This window comes from Taudactylus pleione, unplaced genomic scaffold (assembly GCF_031769625.1).
Source record: "Taudactylus pleione unplaced genomic scaffold, aTauple2 ptg000108l, whole genome shotgun sequence".
Lineage (NCBI taxonomy): Eukaryota > Metazoa > Chordata > Amphibia > Anura > Myobatrachidae > Taudactylus > Taudactylus pleione.
Genome location: NW_028284510.1, coordinates 2,305,569 through 2,326,128, shown reverse-complemented (window position 1 = coordinate 2,326,128; position 20,560 = coordinate 2,305,569). Strand labels below are relative to the sequence as shown.

Below are 20,560 nucleotides of genomic sequence, written 5' to 3'. Positions count from 1 at the left end.
GTCTGTGTGGACTTTCAATTTAATAAGGCTGCAACCAACCCAGTTCACATTCAGCATATCAGGTTCAAGATTATTCCCACCTGCATCCTGTGTAGCTGGCCTGCCTCAACCAAGTTCACATTCAGCATATCAGGTTCAAGATTATTCCCACCTGCATCCTGTGTAGCTGGCCTGCCTCACCAAGTTCACATTCAGCATTGCAGGTTCAACTTTATTCCCACCTGCATCCTGAGTAGCTGGCCTGCCTCAACCAAGTCCACATCCAGCAAAGCTGCTTCGGCATTATTCCAACCTGTATCCTGAAGAGCTGGCCTGCTATTATTCAGATCTGCATCCTGTTTGCTCCTGTGCATGTCCACCTGGGTCAGTTGATTGCTGGTCTTCAGGTCATCTGGTTAGCTTCCCAGCAGCAGACCCTAGCACTCACCTGCATCTGTGCACCTCTGCTAGTAACTCCTACCTTGCCTGCTACCATCACTCCAGGTATACAGTCTGTGGATCCCTGCCTATTTCATCAGCTCATCAGCGAATACAAGGGGTAACATGAAAATAGTGCAGGTACATTCATAACACTTACACTGATCAATGTGGTGTGTGTGACTTGTACATCTGTGTGCGACTGAGTCTGAATCTGTGTAAAAAGGGCTCCGATGCCAGTGGCCGCAGCTTCTCCACGTGCAGGGTTACATTGTGCTATACATGTGACTTCGTACATACGTAAAACAAATTACTGTGCTGCTAAAGTTGTTGTGAGCATCTTTTCACTGCATATATAGTAAACCACGCCTCTTTTTTTGGGCATCTCGCACCACATGGCATATGGACAATCATTGAGTCATTGAGTGTGGACGCATCTGTAATCTGTAAAGTACAGTATGTTCCGCACCCCAAATGTATATCTGTCACCTACAGTAGTTTATAAATTCCCTATATTAGTGATTAGTTTCTTTCTTTAACAATCCAGCAACACAGTAACAAAAAACAATGTACACATATTATACTCAGCTCAGTTACCTGCCCCATTCTGCATGTAATCCATTGGATGTGCTAATAGAACTTTATTTTCATGAAGGTCTCCTGCCTCCCTGATACACAGTTATACTGTGTGTAAGAATGCTATGTTACACCATTATAAGGTACAGTATCACATCTAGTAGGATACATTGTATCAGGGAGGCTAAAGAACAGACCTGGGAATGTGGCTTACTAAACCTGCCAGCAAGTATCTGAGTGAAGCTCGATATCCTATACACCATCCAGTCAGTACAGGAGGAATTGGCAGCTAGACAAGTAATGAGTAAATATGATAGTACATATATATTTTTAAAATATAGATATAGGTCAGTGGGAGAATGGAGAACTTGTGCAGTAAGCAGCAAATACAGTCACTATAGCAATGTAAGATTACTTTACAGGACTTTATGTCCAGCATTCTAAGTATGAAACACGTCCAAATGAAAAAAGCCATAGCAAAGTCTCCTAATATCCCAGGTCTGTAGAACATCTTGCAGTGAGTTCCAGGGGCCCACAATTCAGTTTGTTTAAAATGCCCCATAGCAAATGTCTAGGAACAAAAATAAACTAAACTGAACTCTACTAAGAAGAAGTTTAATCCCCATTTGGCATAAGGAAAATTCTCATAGAATAGGAAAGAGCAATAAGAGGAATGAGAGCATGACATGAAATTGAGATGGCTTACAGACAAGGCTGTATTGATAGTTTCTCAGAGCATGTAATAGGTCATTGCTTGGGTTCTGCATTAACGGTCTCCGTTTGGGGCAGTTACTAATTGTATCGGTGTTTGTACATTTTTGTTAGGTTTCATTCATTTATTTTAAATGCTTCTTTTTTATAGCATAGGCCAAAACAAGTGTAAGTAAAGGATGATGAGCTAAATTTACTACGCTTTATATTTCTTGTGGTGTTGGAAGCTCCCAGGATCTGCTACAGGTGAATGGTAAAACTAAAGCTGGGCATCCACTATACAATTTTCTGTCAGATATCTGTCCAATCTGGCTGGTTGGAATGAAAACCTGGTAATGTATGGGAGCAAATTACAATCGTCCATTTGCTCACAAACACTGGAAAATAGTCAAAAATGGTTGTTCAGACAAATTGGTTAACACACAAATTTAACCAATTTGAACAATTATTTTTTGTCCTTTTTTTCAGTGTTTAAAACCATATGATCGACTGTTATTTGCTATTTGTTATATCGCCATCAGTTTCAAAATGCAAATCCCACCGCAAAGTGCGTCCATTAATGAAAAAGCTGATCAGGCTCAATAAGGTCCCCAATGCACAAGTTATGAGACATTCCGGGGTTTTGCTGTCTTTTTTTTTTTTTGCCAACCAGGGTGTGAACAACACTACATGGACCAAAAAGCATCTCATTGAATCTTGAAATAAATAAATGGGTATACAAGGGTAATGGGGGAGGGGCTGTCTTTTTCAATAAAATACTTTTCACTCCTGCCTGCCTGTATTTTATTTTAATTTTTTTATAGGTGCATTGCATTTTTACTACTCTAAAGCTGCATACACACGTAAAGATTTTCTGTCCAACCATCCAACTAGTAGATTGGTTGGAATGAAAATCTGGTAACGTATGGGAGTAACTGATGATCAGCAATTTGCCAGAAAACAGATGAAAATGGTCGTCAGACAAGTTTGTTAAATGTTTGATCTAAACAATTTGTTCAAACAACAGTTTTTGTCCATTTTCCGGCGTTTGGGAGCAAATTGCTGATTGTCATTAGCTTTCATACCTTACCAGATTGTCATTCCAACCAATCAACTAGATGGATGGTTGGACAGAAAATCTTTACGTGTGTATGCAGCTTTTGTGTAAACCTGCACTTGCAACCATTAAAACTGGGCATTACCGGGCTTGCTGGGACCAGTAGTCCACCATAAAGTATAATATTAATTCTAATATTAATCTATAATTATTACCCCAACATCCACAGCGCTGGGCTGGTTTCTTCTGGGTCAGGCTGTAGTGTGCCAGGAAAAAAAGAATATTAAGTCTATTTTTCACAACAATTTTTTTTAACCTGACAGCCACTGCCCAAGGGGTGTTGAAAATAGTCTTAGAGCTATCAGCACAGGGATGGTGGTCTCTAGGGAGTGTGCACATTTTTTTTTTTTGCAGATCCCACTTCCCTGGGGATACCAGACCTGTGATGACTGATTTTGTGGCAATTAGTAAATCAGCGTTATGCAAACTGATGGGAAAACCTGCCCCTTAGTAAATTTCCCCAGATGAGTAAGTAAAGATTTAAATATTAGACAAGGAAAGGAGAACTTACCTAATTTTACTTGGTCACTCATTTTTTACACAAAACAGGGACCCCTTGAAAAAGCCAAGTAGGTATTATTGGTGAACATTTTGGAATAAATGTGCCCATCTATAGTCCATCATCCCTCTATTGGGCACGTTCTGTCAGTGTGCAGTATTACATCACTTTAGGAAAGTAATTGGCAGATCGCTAAGGTTCATTTTTCCTTTTACAGTTGTATATTTTTTAAATGGTGATTTGATTTCTTCCTATAGAAACCTCATCATATACTGAAATACTAGGGAATATAATATTGCCAGTAACCATTGTAAGTATTGCTCTAAAAGGCTCCAAGCAAACAACTTGCCAGTTAGTAGGGCTGTATGAAATCCTAAAAAGTCTGTTTACTCTAACTCAGCCAAATTTTGGCTAAACATTTCGGAATTGTAGTGATTTATTTTTAATACTGTTTGCACATCCTGATTGACATCAATTAACCAAATCCTATCTCCTCTTAACCTTATGTAATATATGTAGGAGCAACAGGCATATAACATGACATATGATGGGGTTTCCAACATGAAACAGCTTATACCCCTTTTACACCGGAGCTAAAACCTGGGTTATTGCTGGGTCTACCCAGGTCGCAGCTCAGTATAAAAGGGTCCCTGAAAAATAACCCGGGTCAAGTGACCCTGCAATCCAACCCAGGTAGCTACCAGGGTTGGACCCAGGTAATGGTGCAGTGTAAACGGTGTGACCCGGGTTATCCGACCTGGGTCATGCCTAAAATGAGCTGATTGGTGGTCGTGGTGCATTCACCTCCCACTTTTTATGATATCACAGGTTTAGCAGAGCAGACCTGAGTTCAGTGTGAATAGGGCTAACCTGGAAGTAACCCAGATCGAAGGTGCAGTGTAAATGGGTCTGACCAGGGTTGGAACCATCTCTGAAAACCAAGGTTGGACCTGGGTTTTTGGTGTAAAAGAGATATAAGTAAGTTGTTTCAGTGTTGAATTATAAAGTAGGTCCTATAGCAGACAGGGGAGCCACACTTCTCCTGCAGACTTCAGTCTCATGATAAAGAGGAAGTATGACTCTGGCTGCTGTAATAAAAACACACCGATACTGAGCTCTGCATCAATGCCAGGAACCAGTACTAAGTGGATGCTGGCTAATGTACTGGAGATGGCCTGTCATGAACAGCCAGCTTCTGGTGTTACTTATAGAGACCCATTCTGGACAGTGGGGGCAGAGAATATGAAGATGGACCTCATCTGGTCATCAGGAGACATTTCTTAGTCACTACACATACAGGATTTTTCTAGTCCTGAGCTAAAATTATACACCTGAACATACAGATAGCATGCCTCACAACATTGGAGGTCTCAAACACATGCATATGTGTGACACATTTGCAGAAGCGGGACAGTAACAAGGGTTTGCGAGCTTATAGTATACTGTACACAGGCAAACGCAGGGGGGTTTCCTGTTGCCTGGAAACCCTCCTCCCCAGCCCACACCATGACCACAATAGAAATAGTAATATAATACAATATTACTAGTGCTGCATGTTCTTTTAAGTATCACAAATTAAATAATTAGCACCACCTGTGGATCTTTTAACATGTCAGCCAGTAATAAATACACCTGTGCATCAACTAGGAGATCTAGAAAACATGCACTGTTAGGGGTGCACTGCTATAGACCATCAATAGGGTTAATTATTAATATCATATAATATAATACACTATCCAGTGCATAACCAGACCAATATGTACATATATGTCCAGGGCAGTGCTAGGTTCTTCTGCTGCTCCCCCAGACTCCCGGACTTGCTCCCATACTCTGGAATGAAGCCCACATCTGAAGCAAAAACATTCAGCTCAGGCAGGATGGTCCTACTGCAGCATCTAATGGCTTACTGTGATCGCTGGTCCTGTATATGCTGGAATTATGACACTCAAAAGTCCAAAACACTTTGTATGATGCTTATTAAAGCTTGATAAGTGCTAATTAAGCCCTCTTCATGGACTGGCCACACTCGTAAAATCAAGCATTTGGAAACCTCCCTTTAGAAATCCTGCGTTTGCTACTTCTGTACAGTAAAAGCGTGATTACACTCATGCGGCTTATACAGACTTGCAGAAGCATGCATACACCAACGTTAGGCATATATTTTTTTTTTACAATAAAATATATAAAAATATATTTCAAAATATGTATTTAACTTAATTTAATTGAAAAAAAAAAAAATTGGGAGAGTTTTTTTGGGGAAAAAAAATAACCACAGTAAATGTGTGGTACTACTACATGGATGCCCAGGTATTTAGTTGAATGTGCAGACAATTAAACTGGGTATATGTTAAAGTACCACACACCTGCAGCTATATTCAGGAGGTGATTGCCTTTACCTCCAGAGAAATATACAACCAAAAACCAAGCAATTGAATATCAGCGCTAAAGTATGATGTTGAGAAAAAAATATGAAATATATCGCACATAAACCGTAGAGTATTGCATGTGTTGCCGAATGATTTAATCATACAAATAAAGCAATTGGTATTAATGAATTAATGAGGGGGGTATTCATGAAAGTTTGGAGAAAGACAAAATTGTGAGTGATAAAGCACTGGCGTCACAAGGGGGATGCGGGCCGCACCTGAGTGTCACCAGCAGAGGGGTGACCCCAAAGTGCAGGCTCCTCTCAGTGACAGGAGCCGGGTGCTGTATTACGTGCAGCACTCGGCTCCTAGCACAGTGAGGGAGCCGGCACTTCACTCAGGCTGTCCCCGGGGCCAGCCGGCACCCTCGGTTTTACAAAAAAACGGTGGTTCGGGCCGCGAGACCACGTCCCCATCTAGGAGGTCACGCCCCATACGTTAAGCCACGCCTCTTATTTGCTAGTGCGTGGCTGTGCCGCGTGCAGTACAGGCTCCACGTCCCTGCCCGCACCAGGTGCAATGTGAGGTAGGGACGCCACTGTGGTAAAGTACCAAACAATCTGTCCTACAGTAACTGCCACTTTACAGGCTGTTTTCAAAAAATTAGTTAGGAGCTGATTGGTTGGTACTTTGGGGTCTATTTACTAAGCCTTGGATGGTGATAAAGTCCCAGCCAATCAATTCCTAACTGTCATTTTTCAAACACCGCCTGTGACATGACAGTTAGGAGCTGATTGGCTGGCACCTTATCTCTGTTCAGTTTATCTCCATCCAAGGCTTAGTAAATAGACCACTGAATTTTTCACAATTTTATCTCTCTCTAAGCTTCCATGAATACCCCACTATGTGAGAGACAATTTAGTCAATCAACTCCATGGCAAATTGCTGATATTACCGATACTTGGGGTGGCCACCCTGAATGATATTTCTTATTCCGGTATTGGCATGTCTTATACATTGACAGAAAATCTGCACCTAGCATGGAGCCAGGGCAAATTTCAATGGTGCCTTCAATGGCAGCATCTAAAGCAGTGCCATAACATGGCTTCGTAGCACCCTGAGTGCCTGACATCATAACATTGCACAGAGGGAGTGGAGCCACCAGCACCGGGAAGTGCAGCACTGCCCAGAGCGTCCTCGGCACACCCTGAGCGGCTGTACTTACAGGGGGCAGAGTTTATGGCATGCTCAGAGCATCCAAAAGACGTTCAGAGCAGCACTGCCACAGTGATACTGGCTGTGGGGTGCCATACACCGGTCGCACACCCTTAGTTACGACCCTGGTCTAAAGACTCACCAAGCGGGATTGTTGCATCTAAAGATACACAAAGTGGGTGTCTCAGTCCTCGAACAGTCAAACTCACATTGTACACCAAAGGAAGGGCTGATACTGGCATTAGCATAAAGTCACAGACACAATTACAGCAAGAATCAGACCAATAGTCACAGCAGGTTGTGTCACATTATTTCTTTGGCACACTTAGTTTATGTCATCTTTTCCAACTTTTTAATAAATGATAAGAAAGTGCTGTAAACAATTCTTGATATCTCGAACTAATCTTCTTCATGTCACCAAGTCATTTGATTTATGCTTCAACACTTTAATCCAAACTTGTATTTGCCTGAAAATCCCTGTGATCTATTTATTGCCTACTAGGAATTTAAATTTTCCTTTGTCTACCATGTTGGTAGGCCACGGTGACTTCCTGTGGTCCCTTTATTACGAAATTGATGCATACATCCTGCACGCACCTAGGATCATATTATGAAAATATATATCTATATCATGATATCATTGTCCATAACAAAACTATATTCATTATGAGATCTATTTCCTTATATAGTATTTCCATGGGTGTTCTTGACTTTTACAGATAATGAGTGTGAATCCGATCTGTCTTCTGTGCTTTTGTTAAAGACATCTTCGAAAATGGACAGTGCAGAATTCTTGAACACCTTCTTAAAGTTTTCCACTATGAAAAGGTAGAGGGTTGGAGTAAAGCAGCTATTAAAGCAGATTGAAAATATAGCAAAGATCTTTAAAGTTTCTAGTGTAGTCTGTTGGAATAGTGCTTTCTCCACGCTCATTCCATACCACACATGATAAGGTGTCCAGGATATAAAGAAAGATATAATAGAAATGGATATTATCTTGTATGGCTTTCGGGATTTTGTTAAGTTCTCTTTGTTTATCTTGAAGGCTATGTTGAGGTAGCACACTGTGATGATAAAAAATGGGAGTAAGAAACCTATGAGCAAGCGGAAGTAGAAGATGCCCCATTTGATCATGGCTTGAAGTTTTGGATCTGCGTCCCATCTGCCAGTAAGGGTGTAATCATTGACACAAAGAGAAATGTTTTTGTTCTGAAGAACCTGGCGAAAGGCAAGGTATGGGGAACTACACACAAGTGCTAAACCCCAAAATACCAGACAGATGATAGAGGAACGGTGAGCGTTCATGTGTTTTTTGTAGAAGTGGGGTTGAAAAACCAGACAGTAGCGGTCAACACTGATGGTCGTCAGACAAAATACCGTTGCGTACATACTAAATGATAGAAGAAAGTTTATAAACTTACACATGAATACACCAAATACCCAATGAGGTTGCATCAGAAAATAAACTGCAAGAAAAGGCATGGTGAGAATGAAAATAAGATGGGTGATGATAAAATGGAAGAACCAAGTGTTATTAATGTTTCTTTTCATCCGGAAACACAAGACCCAGAGATAGAGACTGTTGATGACCAATCCAAACAGGAACGTTGCCAGAAACAGCAGAAAACATATAAGTTTTGATGCACTTAGTCCGGTATAATTCACTCCACTAGTTGTGTTGTTGGTGAGATTTGCAGCCATGTTGTCCAACTAACTACAAGAGGAGAAATACATTTTATTAAAAAGCTTTAATGATGCAATAGATGATTAAGAAAATGTGGGCATACATTGTTTTTTCATGGTAAAGCCATACTCCCAGCTCTTGGAACTACATCTATAAAAGAGATGGATGTACATACTGTAGTGTACTTGCAGAATTTTGGATCCACCAGAAAATAGTGTGAAGAGTAAAAACGTCTAATAAGTAGCATTTTAAGTGAGAGTGTGGGGGAGGGAGAGGGGGGGAGGGGCAGGGGCCTTACATGATTGTACCAGCTTGACTCCATGCACCTCCTGTACTTTTGTTAATGGCTAGGTGCAATCATTATGTAATTTTAAAATAAACCAGTGACACATCTGTTTTTATCACGGTGCAATGTGCACGGAATTATAACTATTGTGACAAAACGTGATCTCCGAGGTCCTAAACCAGAGATGGGGAGCCTCAGGCCCGGGGGGGCCATATAAGGCTCTCTGAATCATTTGGTCTGGCCCTTGGAGCTTTTTTCTGCTAGCCTCATCTGGCTGCAGGGTGCCTAGAATGGCATCCTGCAGCCAGAATCTATGCAGCAGTGTCGCCTGGAAGCTTCAGACAGTCACACCACTGCCCTTACAACTCCCTGGAGCATCCTTAGGTTGCTCTGGGCATTGCTGTAACCACCAGCGATTGTGGCCCTGCCCGTGTGACATCACATGGAGAGAGAGTGGCCTGAACCGGGCTCGTGAATAACGTTATATACATCAAAATGGCCCTCATCAGAAAAAAGGCTCCCTACCTCTGTCCTAAAGAATCCAAATAGTTTTTGAGCTGAATATGAGGCAAAACATAATTTTACCTGAAGTTTTGGATCTCGCATGTTTGGAGGGCCTGATTTAGAGATGTACGCAATAACGATTTGTACACAGATCGAGCGATTGTTTGCCATTGCGCATGCATGTAAACCTCAGCAATTGTTTTGCAATTACGCCTGCATAGAGATCCATTCGCAAAGTGAGTGACTGGAAAGTCAGCTTTTGGGGCGAGTTAACGAGGGATGGCTAGGCAAACACAGGCGCGTCTGACCGTTTCAACGTTTTATGAAGGTGCATAAATTAGCTATTGCGATCTCCTTCGCAGCACAAGATCCCTCTGTGTATTATGAGAGCTGCAGTGTTTATGACTGGTCAGACTTGGCGCATATGCTGTATGGCTGGCCGGTCTGCAGCATTCTATTTCTTACCGATGTTTGCATTGTTGTACGTCGTCGGATGAATTTGAGAAAGCAGCAGTGGGCGCCCCCATGCTCAGTGGTGGTTCGGAAGGCATTAGCATATTTTAGATTGCATCAGCATTCATCTCTGAATCAGGCTGCGAATCACACATAATCCACTCATTTCAAATCTCAGCTGCAATTTTACACTTGACAACATATGAAAGGTTGCTGCGGGAAGCAGTCGGGATGCCGACGGACGAAATCCCGACCGCCGGCTTAACGACTGTATAATTCTGGCAAGGTACAAAGGACAAGCGTCGAAATCCCGACGCCTGTCATTCAGTGGCGGATTCAGGGGGGGCGATCAGGGCGATCACCCCCCATACCACACACAGCCCTAGCCCTGTCCACCTACTGATCCTGCAGGCAGCAGAGGCTAGGGCCAGTTGTGAGCGTCAGTTGGGACCTGGACGACGCGCCGGGCACATACAATTAGGTGCAGAGACGGCACCCAGCCAGCCAGAGAAGTGGAGTGACATGGGATTTGTAGTTTTTTCTTGTACTGCTCAGACTCTGAGCAATAAAGATAAACTACAAATCCCATGAGTCATTGCATCTTTTGTAAAGATGGCCGCTGCTGGAGCAACCCAGCATGTAACTGACATGCTGACAGGACTGGGACTGTGGGTCTCATTCAGACCAGGTCGCAAGCACCGATGTGCTCACTACCGGGTCGATAGTTAGCCCTGTGCATGCGCTGCGGCCGCACTGTGCTTGCGCAAGCCCCGGAGCAAGAGAGAAACTGGTGCAGTACCTGACCGACGCGCACCATTTTGCTCGCTCCGGAGCACTCTACAAAAGGGGCGGCTGTCGATGTTGAACAACAGCTCGCCCCATTTTGTAGGCGGGCCGGGGGGTGGTTTCCAAAATGAAGGTGTTCCATAACGAACGCCTATCATTTTGTGGGCGGCCGCACTGACATCATCATTGATGTCAGTGGAGAGTTTCCTGCTTTTTCAGAGCAGGAAGCTCCCTGGAGCTTGCGGCTGCCGAGACCCAACCTTAGGGTCTCGTCGCAAGCCCCGATGGTCGTGATGGTTTTCACCATCGCGACCATCAACCTGGTCGGTCATTAAGCTGTGGGTGGTAACCCACAGCTTACCTAACGACCAGGAGGCCGCACTACAAAAATGAAGAGGCCGCCCTCATTCAGAACGAGCGCTCGCTTCTTGCGAGCGCCTCTGAATGAGGACCTGTATGTGTTATGTACACATAGAACTGGAAGAGGGAGGGACCCTCCGCCATCAGGTAGGACCATCCAGTGGCTGATCCAAGGGAGGGGGAGTTCAATATGTGTATTTCAGATACCATTTGTGATAGTAAAATAAATAAAAGGCTCTTGTTTTAAAATATGCCATAAGTTTAGTTTTTTTTGTATGTATGTGTGTGTGTTATGTATATGTATATATGTGTTATGTGTATATATATATATAAGTCCAGTATTGGTCCACACTCACGTCTGAAAATCCAATTGCTGGGGTAGCCACCCAAATGGGATCACCTGTATCCCTGCATACAAAAAATGAACAAAGGGGGTGCACTCACCAGGACCGAAACGTCGGAGCTTTACTATGATGCTGTGAATTTTTTTTAAAAAGATGAAATAAAAACTAATTTTAGAAGACTGGTGAGTGCACCCCCTTTGTTCATTTTTTATATATATATATATATATATATATATATATACATACATATATGTGTATATATATATATAATATGTGTGTTATGTATATGTGTGTGTTATGTGTGTGTGTGTTATGTATATGTATGTGTGTTATGTATATATGTGTTATGTATGTATATATATATATATATACATACATATACAGGTATGTGTATATATATATGTGTGTGTGTTATGTATATATGTGTGTTTTGTATGTGTGTGTTCTGTATATATGTGTGTGTGTGTTATGTATATGTGTGTGTGCGGAAGGGGGGGATCCTTTAGTGTGGCGTTTGTGGAATGTACGCAATGTCTATACGTGCCATAAAGTACTGCATGGATACATTTATGGTCTCACTGTGTTTTGGGGATCAGAGGTCTGTGTGTTTATGGGGCTCCTGTGACATATATTAGGATGTATATGCAGTATATGTATTACAGAGATGTGGTTAGGCAGGCAGTACTGGTATCTGAGTAGAGTGCAATGTACAGAAACGGAGCAATAGTGTACAATAATGTATTCTGTGACAATGTTCTCAGGTAATGCTTATTTGGGTTGCCAGAGTTCCCACTGGTAGACCAAAACTGATGAAATAACTGTCTAAAGTCGGTAAATGATTTTGGGACGATTCAAATGTTTTTTGGGGGCCCTGCGCAGCAATTCAATTGTTGCTCCAATCAGCCATGCATGCCACATACGCCTATTATTTCTGCTCACCCCTACTGATTAGCACAAAAAATGAGAGTCCGGCATCGGAACAAACATTTGCATGTTGCCCTGTCTAAAGTGTCGGGCGATATGCAAATATCGGCATCAAAAAAACATTTGAATTTTCCCCTTTGTGTATTATAATTTCAGACACCACAGAAGCTCACTTTGGGGGCAGGACTATAAGTGGGAGGAGCAATCATTAGAAAGGTGAGGAGTCGGTATTATTTCTTAAACCGCCCCCCCTAAAAGTAAAGTCTAGATCCGCCACTGCTGTCATTAGACCTACGCCAGAGCCCGACGCCCGGCATACAGAACGAAAGGTAAGCCGGGCGGTGAGCGCTGTTAGCCGTGGGGGGGGGGGGGTTAGGTTAGGGGCTCCCAGGGAGACTTAGGGTTAGGCACTTTCCCCGGGAGGTTAGGGTTAGGCTAGGGTAAGGGGGGGTTAGGGTTAGGCACCCCCGGGAGACTTTGGGTTAGGCTGCGGGAAAGGAGGTGTTAGGTTTAGGCACTCAGAGGGGGTTTAGGGTTAGGCACCCCTAAAGGAGGGTTAGGGGGTAAAAATAGGTTATTTATTACTTACCTTTCTAGCTTCGGGATCTCCACCCCTGCCGGGCTTCCGCTGTCGGGATTAGAACCGCCGGCCATGCGACCGGCGGTAAATCATACTGATTCCGTTGCTGCAAGGTGTGGAAAGGTTACTATTAGGTGTGGGGAGATTGCTATTAAATATGGGCAGGCTACTGCTAGGTGTAATTTTTAGGTGTGTATTAGAAGCTGAAGGCAGTCAATGTGCACTTTAGTACAGGAATCTGGAATTTTACACTTGAAAATCTGCGCAGACGTTGCTGATAGGTGTAGTTTGCAGAGTGTTGGAAAGGCTGAATACAATCAATTTGTACTGGAATAGCTGACTAAAAGCAGTGCCCTCTGCCCCTCTATATGTGACGTGACGGCCGATCCGATGGCCGACATATCGGGCGGTTCCCACACATGGAGCAATCACGTGGCTGACCGCCCGATATGCCGGCACTCCCTCCCCCACCGCGCATATCGCTGCATGGGATCGTACATGGCACCCCCAGATAAACTGCACATGCAGAAAGATCTGGAGGAACGATTTACGACCCCACGGGAGCAAACACTGGCCGATATCATACCCACACAAGGAACGATATAGCACCAATATCGTTCCAATCCATCGGATCGGTTGCTATATCGCACCATGTATGGGGGCCTTCAGAAATCTAATTTGTGTAAAATTCCAAGTGGTTACAGTTGGGATTGTATATAAGGGGCAGTGTCGTCACATCTCTGACACTAAGGGGCATATTCAATCAGGTGCAAAAAGCCAAGTACTTTTCGCATGCTGGACTTTTCACCGTCATCGCTGGTTTTCCATGCGGAAAAGTATTGCGCGCGGCCCCGCTTATCCCCGTATTCAATTAGAAATCAGTGAAAACGGTAGCCGGTGAATTCGGAGCTAGCGAAAAGTACTGTAAAAAATGGGGAAATAGTCTGTACCCCCCGAAAAGCTGCAGTAACATAGGAGATCACTATAGGGGTGTTCTAGTACCCCTAATAAAGCTATTCTGGGGGGTTTCCCCCAAAAGCTTGCTATTAGCTTCTTTGCATAAGTGGTGAAGAATGGCATTTAGCAATATTTTTTCTACAAAATAACTTGTCCCAGCAAATTTGGGGTACATGAAAATGGGTGCTAGCATATTTAACAGTTGCTAATGTGAAGTTTTAAAAAACTTAAAAATCCACCTTCCGCAAGCACCTGCAATCTTAAAAACACCTGGCGCATACTTGGGGACCCCCCTGGAGTCTATTTTGCTAGTTTTTATGTTTGTCCCCTAATGGTCTTTTTCGCCCCCTTTTTGAAAGTACTTTTTTGGGGTGTTCTTAAGTATTTTTTTATTTGGACACAGTTTAGCTTTGGGGGGCTGTCCCAAGGGTGCTGTGTGGTTTCCACATGTTTGCACCCCTGAACCCCAATTCTGCACTCTTTTCTGCCTGCTTTCATAAGCGAATCTTTTCCGCCGAGTCCAATGCATTGACTTTCTGCACCGGCAAAAAGTCTCCACAATTGAATACAGGGATAAGCTTTCGCCAGGCAAAATTACATCACCGGCGAAACCTTTTCGCAGAAAACGGCTTTTCGCACCTAATTGAATATGGTGGTAAAAGGCTGCTGTGGACATGTGCCTGCACATTAAGAGGTCCACTCATCATTGTATAAATAAAGTATTTTTCTGTAATTTACCTAAAAATTTTATTTTATAGTGACAGCCCCATTCATTATTATAGTAACGCAGGATATATCACTGATATCTCCTGGTTACTTGTGCAGCCACAATAATTTACCAGTTATTTATATAGCGCAAATATTCCGAAATTAGTAAATTCTTCAAAGACTGAAATTTTTGTATTTGAGTGTGTCACTGTATGCCATCCTCAAATGGCGTACAGTCCCCACAAGACTTCACAAGCTGCTGTTTACGTTTCAGCTTATGAAGCAGTGGGACTGCAGTGGTGCTCAGCTCCTCTTCCCTCCTCCTTCTGCACTCCGTCCTCCGGCTCCCACTACCGCCACCGCATGCTGCTGCAGTGTGAAGCGTCTCTCCCCTCTGTCCGTTCCCCGGAGGCACTTGTAAGTGCTTAACTAGCTGTTTATTTACTATAATCAGTTAATGGATGAAATAACACAATTAAAGAAGTACTTACAAGTGCCTCCGGGGAACGGACAGAGGAGAGACACTTCCCGTCAGCAGCAGCGGTGGGAAGAACATAGAAAAATATATTTTTTTCTAATGTATATATTATATACACTTAACGTAGCTGTAATTAGTACTGCACATGTGCCGCTTCTGTGAATGGAAGAGGCACATTCGCAGCATGCATAACAGCAGTGTCAATGTAAGAACTGGCAGGGAAGAGTATTTCTCTTCTGAAAAGCTCTCATCGCAAAAATGACAGCTTTTCGGAAGAGAAACTCATGGAGAGGAGAATTATGAATTCTTCCAGTAATTAAGTAGAACTCAATGTGAGTAATAAACCTAATTATCTCCCAAAAATGTTTTGCTATAATGAAAAGACCTCTAAAGCATAAATTAAAATTATTATTATTATTATTATTATTATTTTAATTAATATTATTATTATTATTAATAATATTATTATTAATATTTTTATTAATAATATTATTATTATTATTATTATTTAATAATAAATAATAAATTGTATTTGTTAAATTCAAAATGGTCACAGTTGGGCATTGTTGAGTGCCAGCATCATATCTGTGTAAGCAAGTGGTAGATATTTAGGGCAGTGTTGCATGAGGTCCCGATGCAAATCACAGACTTTTCTGTATTGTGCATGCGGAGCTGGAAAACTGCACATGTGCAGCAGCCGTAGGTAGAAGTAAAGTCTGCAGTGGGCCTGATTCATTAAGGATCGCTATTGCAATCGCAGCTTTGGAATAGCACGCAGGTCTGCTGCGAAATATGCTAATGAATGCTATCGCAATGCCGTCACACCTCCCACTACCGCTATCTCACATCCGTAATACCTTGCAGTCCTGCGTATACATCGGGGAATATCGAGTAACATCGGCCCCTCATGCAGAATTACAGGAGCCCTGACCTTACTTAGAAATTGCTAACCTCGTTGCACGCAGTAGGTACTCAAGCTGCGTATGCAATCGCTATGACTAATTTATGCACGCCTATGTAGCGACATTCATACGGACAGGCACGCCTGCGTTTCTCCAACTCCCAAATGCTGACTACCTATCATTCACTCTGCGATGGCTTACCGTGCTCTGCGTAATTGCAATGCGACTGCAGTGTAGCCTTTGCGCACGCACACTGTGATGCATACGCATGGGCAGTACACTACAATCGGCCAACTGCGTGCGCTGTTGCAGTTGCGATGCTTAATGAATCAGGATCAGTGTGCGAAGAAGACCCAAACAAGGAAGCAGTGTAATAACATAAAGCTTTCACACTGCTTCCAGTTCTTTACTGGGATGGACGGTTATCGGCGCTCGTTTCCTGACAATGCACAATGGTAAATTCGAGTGAAAATATATATATTTTTTCACTTGGTGAATGTATGCGAAAATATCACAATCTGCAATAAAAATGCAGATTGTGATAAATATTCTCCTGAATGAGGAACATGATTCAGCATGTATCGCAATTCCAACCGCGTACGCAGATCGGTCGATGGTGCGTACTGTGCATGCATCGCAGTGCGGATGAATGAGTTAGCATTGCGATCGCTCTGCAATCAGGCACGCAGACAGAAAGCCATTGCAGAGTGAGTGACAAGATGTCAGCGTTTGGGGGTGGTGACGTGGGAGTGGTCGGAGAACGCAAGCGTGCAAGTCCGTTTGAACGCCGTTACTTGGGCGTGCATAAATTAGCCACTGCGACGGCATAGGCAGCTTGAGTTTTCGCTGCGTGAGACAAGAGTTGTCATTTCTGAGACCGGTCAGGGCTGCTGTAATTGTGTGTGAGAGGCCGATGTTACTCGATGGTACCGATGTATACACAGGTCTGCAAGGTCTTACGGATGTGAGTTTGCGGTTGTGGGCGTCTCTATTGGCTTTGCAATTGCAGACATTAGTGTATTTTCGCAGCAGAACTGCGTGCGTAATCGCGGCTGCGATTACAATAGCGATCTATAGTGAGTCAGGCCCGAGGAAGAAAATACCAGGTGTAGTGTAAGGGGTCATTTTATAACTGTGGGGTCTATTTACTAAGCAGTGTTAGGAGACAGAGTGAAAAGTGATAAGGTACCAGCCAATCAGCTCCCAACTGTCATTTTTCAAACACAGCCTGTGACATGGCAGTTAGGAGCTGATTGGCTGGCACCTGATCACTTTTCACTCTGTCTCCTAACACTGCTTAGTAAATAGACCCCTGTGTCTTTTCAAAGCAACTTCGTTTAAGACAAATCCCTTATTCATAAAGACCCAACTTCGAAGCAATCTGGATGATAAATTCCATACTTGTATATAATAAATAATTATTTTTTTTATATTGCAAACACCTAGAGGTGGGTTTATGTGCATAACACTGAACTGTCTCTTCCCGTATGACAGTGAAACTGCATAAATCAATCAATACAATGAAACTGGCTTGACTAGAATTCATATTAATAAAAATTCAATGCAACATTTAAACAAGTATTTCCATAAGTGTATCGCCTAACCTCAGACTACAGTTGCAGTGGTCGGTTGCATACAATACAAATATTTGTTAAAACACTGCCAAGTTTTTCTGCATAATTACGAAATGTACCTATGGGAGTATTTTACTACTGATCACCCCCGAAATCTCAGCACAACTGATGTCCCGAGCGTAAGTCCCCCAGAATCTGGCAAATCCTACTACAGTTCTTCCATGGATGGACATTTCATTTAAATGAAATAGATTATATTATTTACAAAACCAGAAAAGCTGTATTTAAAGTAATGAATAGGTTAGGGTACATTCTTCACTCATTTTAACATGTTACCAACGGAGCTTTAGGATGGTTGAAAGAAGGAATCTAAGAATTACTGTAGCTCAATATTAAAACGAATAGACAATTCACTGTATGGGCACAGGTACAAACTATTTATGGAGGATTTGATCATTTATGGGGTCTGTAAGTTACTGTGTAGTGTGGACTTTGCAGAACAATGGTCAAAACTTGAGGATGTGCAATGGGGCATGTTATAAAATGCGGCAGCTACATTTTTATTGCTAGTATTATATTATATTGATATAACAATAACACGGTGCAATTAAATATATTGATGTTCTATATTTAAATAATGCTACTCACATTGCTAGTATTATATATATATTCTTGAATACATACCTTGAAAAATGAGAGATTTGCACAATCTTGACCATCCAAGTGGCAGCGGGGTAAATGTTCAGTTATATAATAATCTGTGTTTATCACATTACTTCTTGGTCGTAATTGTGCAAAATAGCAAATCAGTTTCTTCTCAGCTCTAGATCAGACCAGCTGGTTTTGCCTTTGAGTTTTCATTGTCTTCAGCTTTACAGATCTTCTCTGTAACCACCTTAACCACATCATTTACAGTAGAAACTAAAAGTAAATGTGATGTACATATGTAGCAAATATTGTACAATTAAAACAGGACATTAAATGTTTTCATGATTCCAGTTCTGTAAAATACACTTTATAGATCATTGTGGTGAAACACACAGGGCCTGATTCAGAGCCGCTCGTAAGCGGCCGCTCGTTCGCTCCGAGCGATGTTCGCACATCTGCACATGCGTATGGGTTTTAGTACGCATGCGTGAACCAGTCAGTGCGGTCGAAAATCGTGTGCTCGCAAAATAGCGCATGCCTACTAATTTGAGTAACAGAATGAGGCGTTTGTGGATGGTAACAGGGGAAGGTGCTTGAAAACGGGGAGTGGAGATCCGAACGCAGGCGTGCCAAACGGTCAAAATGGCCGTTTTAAGGGTGTGCATAATTAACAAAGCAGCGTCATCAACCACGTCACTTGGTTGTCTTTTAGCCTGAACTGCTCGCATGATTGCGGTAGGAAAATCCAACCACAAGCACTGCGAGCAGTTCATACGCCTTTCGATGTACTCGATTAATCAAATAAATAGCGAAGATGACGTAGGATGCGAGCGGCCAGGGGGCGTTTTTTCCTAAATAGTGAGCGCATGTTTTGTTTGCTCGTTCAGACATAGAGGCGTCAACAGACCGCAAAGAGCGAGCACTTAATTTAAATAGCCAGCCCCTTTCTATGAACGAGCGTCCGCAAATAGCGTCAGGCTCTGAATCAGGGCCACATTTACTTGTACTGTACTTTTGATTATGTGATAGATTTAATGGCATTGGTGACCAAAATCCTCATAAATATATACATAGTTTGTTTGTATGTTTGTGTTTTACTTTGTGTATATCTTTGTTAAATATATATATATATATATATATATATATATTCCATAGACAAAAAACCTTACGGTTTCATATGTCCCATTAAGGCTGCTTAGACATGATCTGAAAACTCACAAAACCTATTGATTTTCTGCCACTCAAACTTCAAAAAGCAATGAAATTACGATCATTAAGGCTGACGCCTTAATGGACGTGTTCCTTGCGCTATACAGATATGGTACGCCATCACACCCTGTGGTTAACGGCAGATTCAGCACTCTCACATAATGAGATTGCTGTCACTCACAAAATGGTGGAGCTGCTAATTCACAGAATTGTTTGCTCATTGGAATATGCACATGCAGTCTATGCAACTGAGGTCAAAGCAGAAAATAGAGCTGTGCAGATGGGATAAAAGTGGTGTGGATGGGGGGAGGAGACACAGCAGCGTGGATAGGTGAAACACAAAGGTGTGTAGAGGAGGGAAGGTTATGCAGTACGGGGGGGGTAGCCAAAGTAATGCAGGTAGGTGGAAAACATATATATATATATATACAGTATATTGTACATTAGAACTATTTTACACATAGCTGTAAACAGAATTGTGCATTCTGTTTCAAAGTCTAATTTTGTTTCTGAGGACACAGGGAATGAAGAGACTTGTCCTAGGCCACACTGAATGTTACTAGAATTTTAAGGGTCCTCTTTCATATCTCTTAGGGGGGAGATTTATCAAAACTTTTAAAGAGGACTGGTGGACCGTTTACCCATAGCAACCAATCAGCTCCTACTGTAGATATCATTTATCTTGTACATTCTATAACTTGATAGTTCCAATCTTATTGGTTGATATGGGAAACTTCACCACTTCTGATATTTTGCATAGTCAATGCCTTTGAGCACTGAGCTGCACCTTCATTACTTAAACATTATATTATAGATATGATTAAATTCCTGTATACAAAATTAATATGCATTATTATGATATCTCAGGTCATTGCTTATAATCTTTGACTTGATAGCATTACTTCAGTAGACATTTGAACAATATAATTTAATAAAAGCAATAATGAACCTCCTAAAGTAAACTATTGGGAATATTATAAGTCATGCTATAATTTTGTAAATATTTAAAAGTGTTTGTCCTTGGCTCTATTGGGCCACCAAACTTCTCTGAGAATTTCAATGTCGTAATAATTTACAGTTGTACCACATGAAATCAGTTGCGCTGAGGCGGGATATAGGGCGCGTGGTTGCCAAAGAGGCTCGGCCATGCCCCATACAGCCACAAAGAGGGTCCCGCTAAGCACAAGGTGACATGACCACAACCCAAATGAGGCCCAAGCTTTTTCATGGTAGCCCTGCATAAAACGAACATTTTTTACATACCTACATGTGTACATATATGA

At 42.2% G+C, this 20,560-nt stretch overlaps 2 protein-coding genes across 6 annotated transcripts in view; one reads left to right on the top strand and one right to left on the bottom strand.

Moving 5' to 3' along the window:
- Positions 1–20,560, top strand: part of LOC148525431 (chemerin-like receptor 1) — a 136,297-nt gene that overhangs the window by 97,817 nt on the left and 17,920 nt on the right. The window contains exon 1 of one of the 5 annotated variants that reach the window (XM_088470957.1): positions 267–483. The exons of 3 other annotated variants lie outside the window; for them this stretch is intronic. The gene's annotated coding sequence lies outside the window, so the exon portion shown is untranslated. Of the gene's footprint in view, positions 1–266; positions 559–20,560 lie in introns of those variants that run through there. One more of the 5 variants, XM_088470954.1, reaches the window with a different exon arrangement.
- LOC148525432 (putative G protein-coupled receptor 33) lies at positions 7,562–8,581 on the bottom strand. Its single transcript, XM_088470952.1, has one exon. The coding sequence runs from the start codon at positions 8,579–8,581 to the stop codon at positions 7,562–7,564; it is 1,020 nt and encodes a 339-aa protein (XP_088327078.1).

Bases quoted from the DNA above. Each gene is read 5' to 3' on its own strand.
- LOC148525432 (XM_088470952.1), bottom strand. From the start codon at position 8,581: ATGGCTGCAAATCTCACCAACAACACAACTAGTGGAGTGAATTATACC.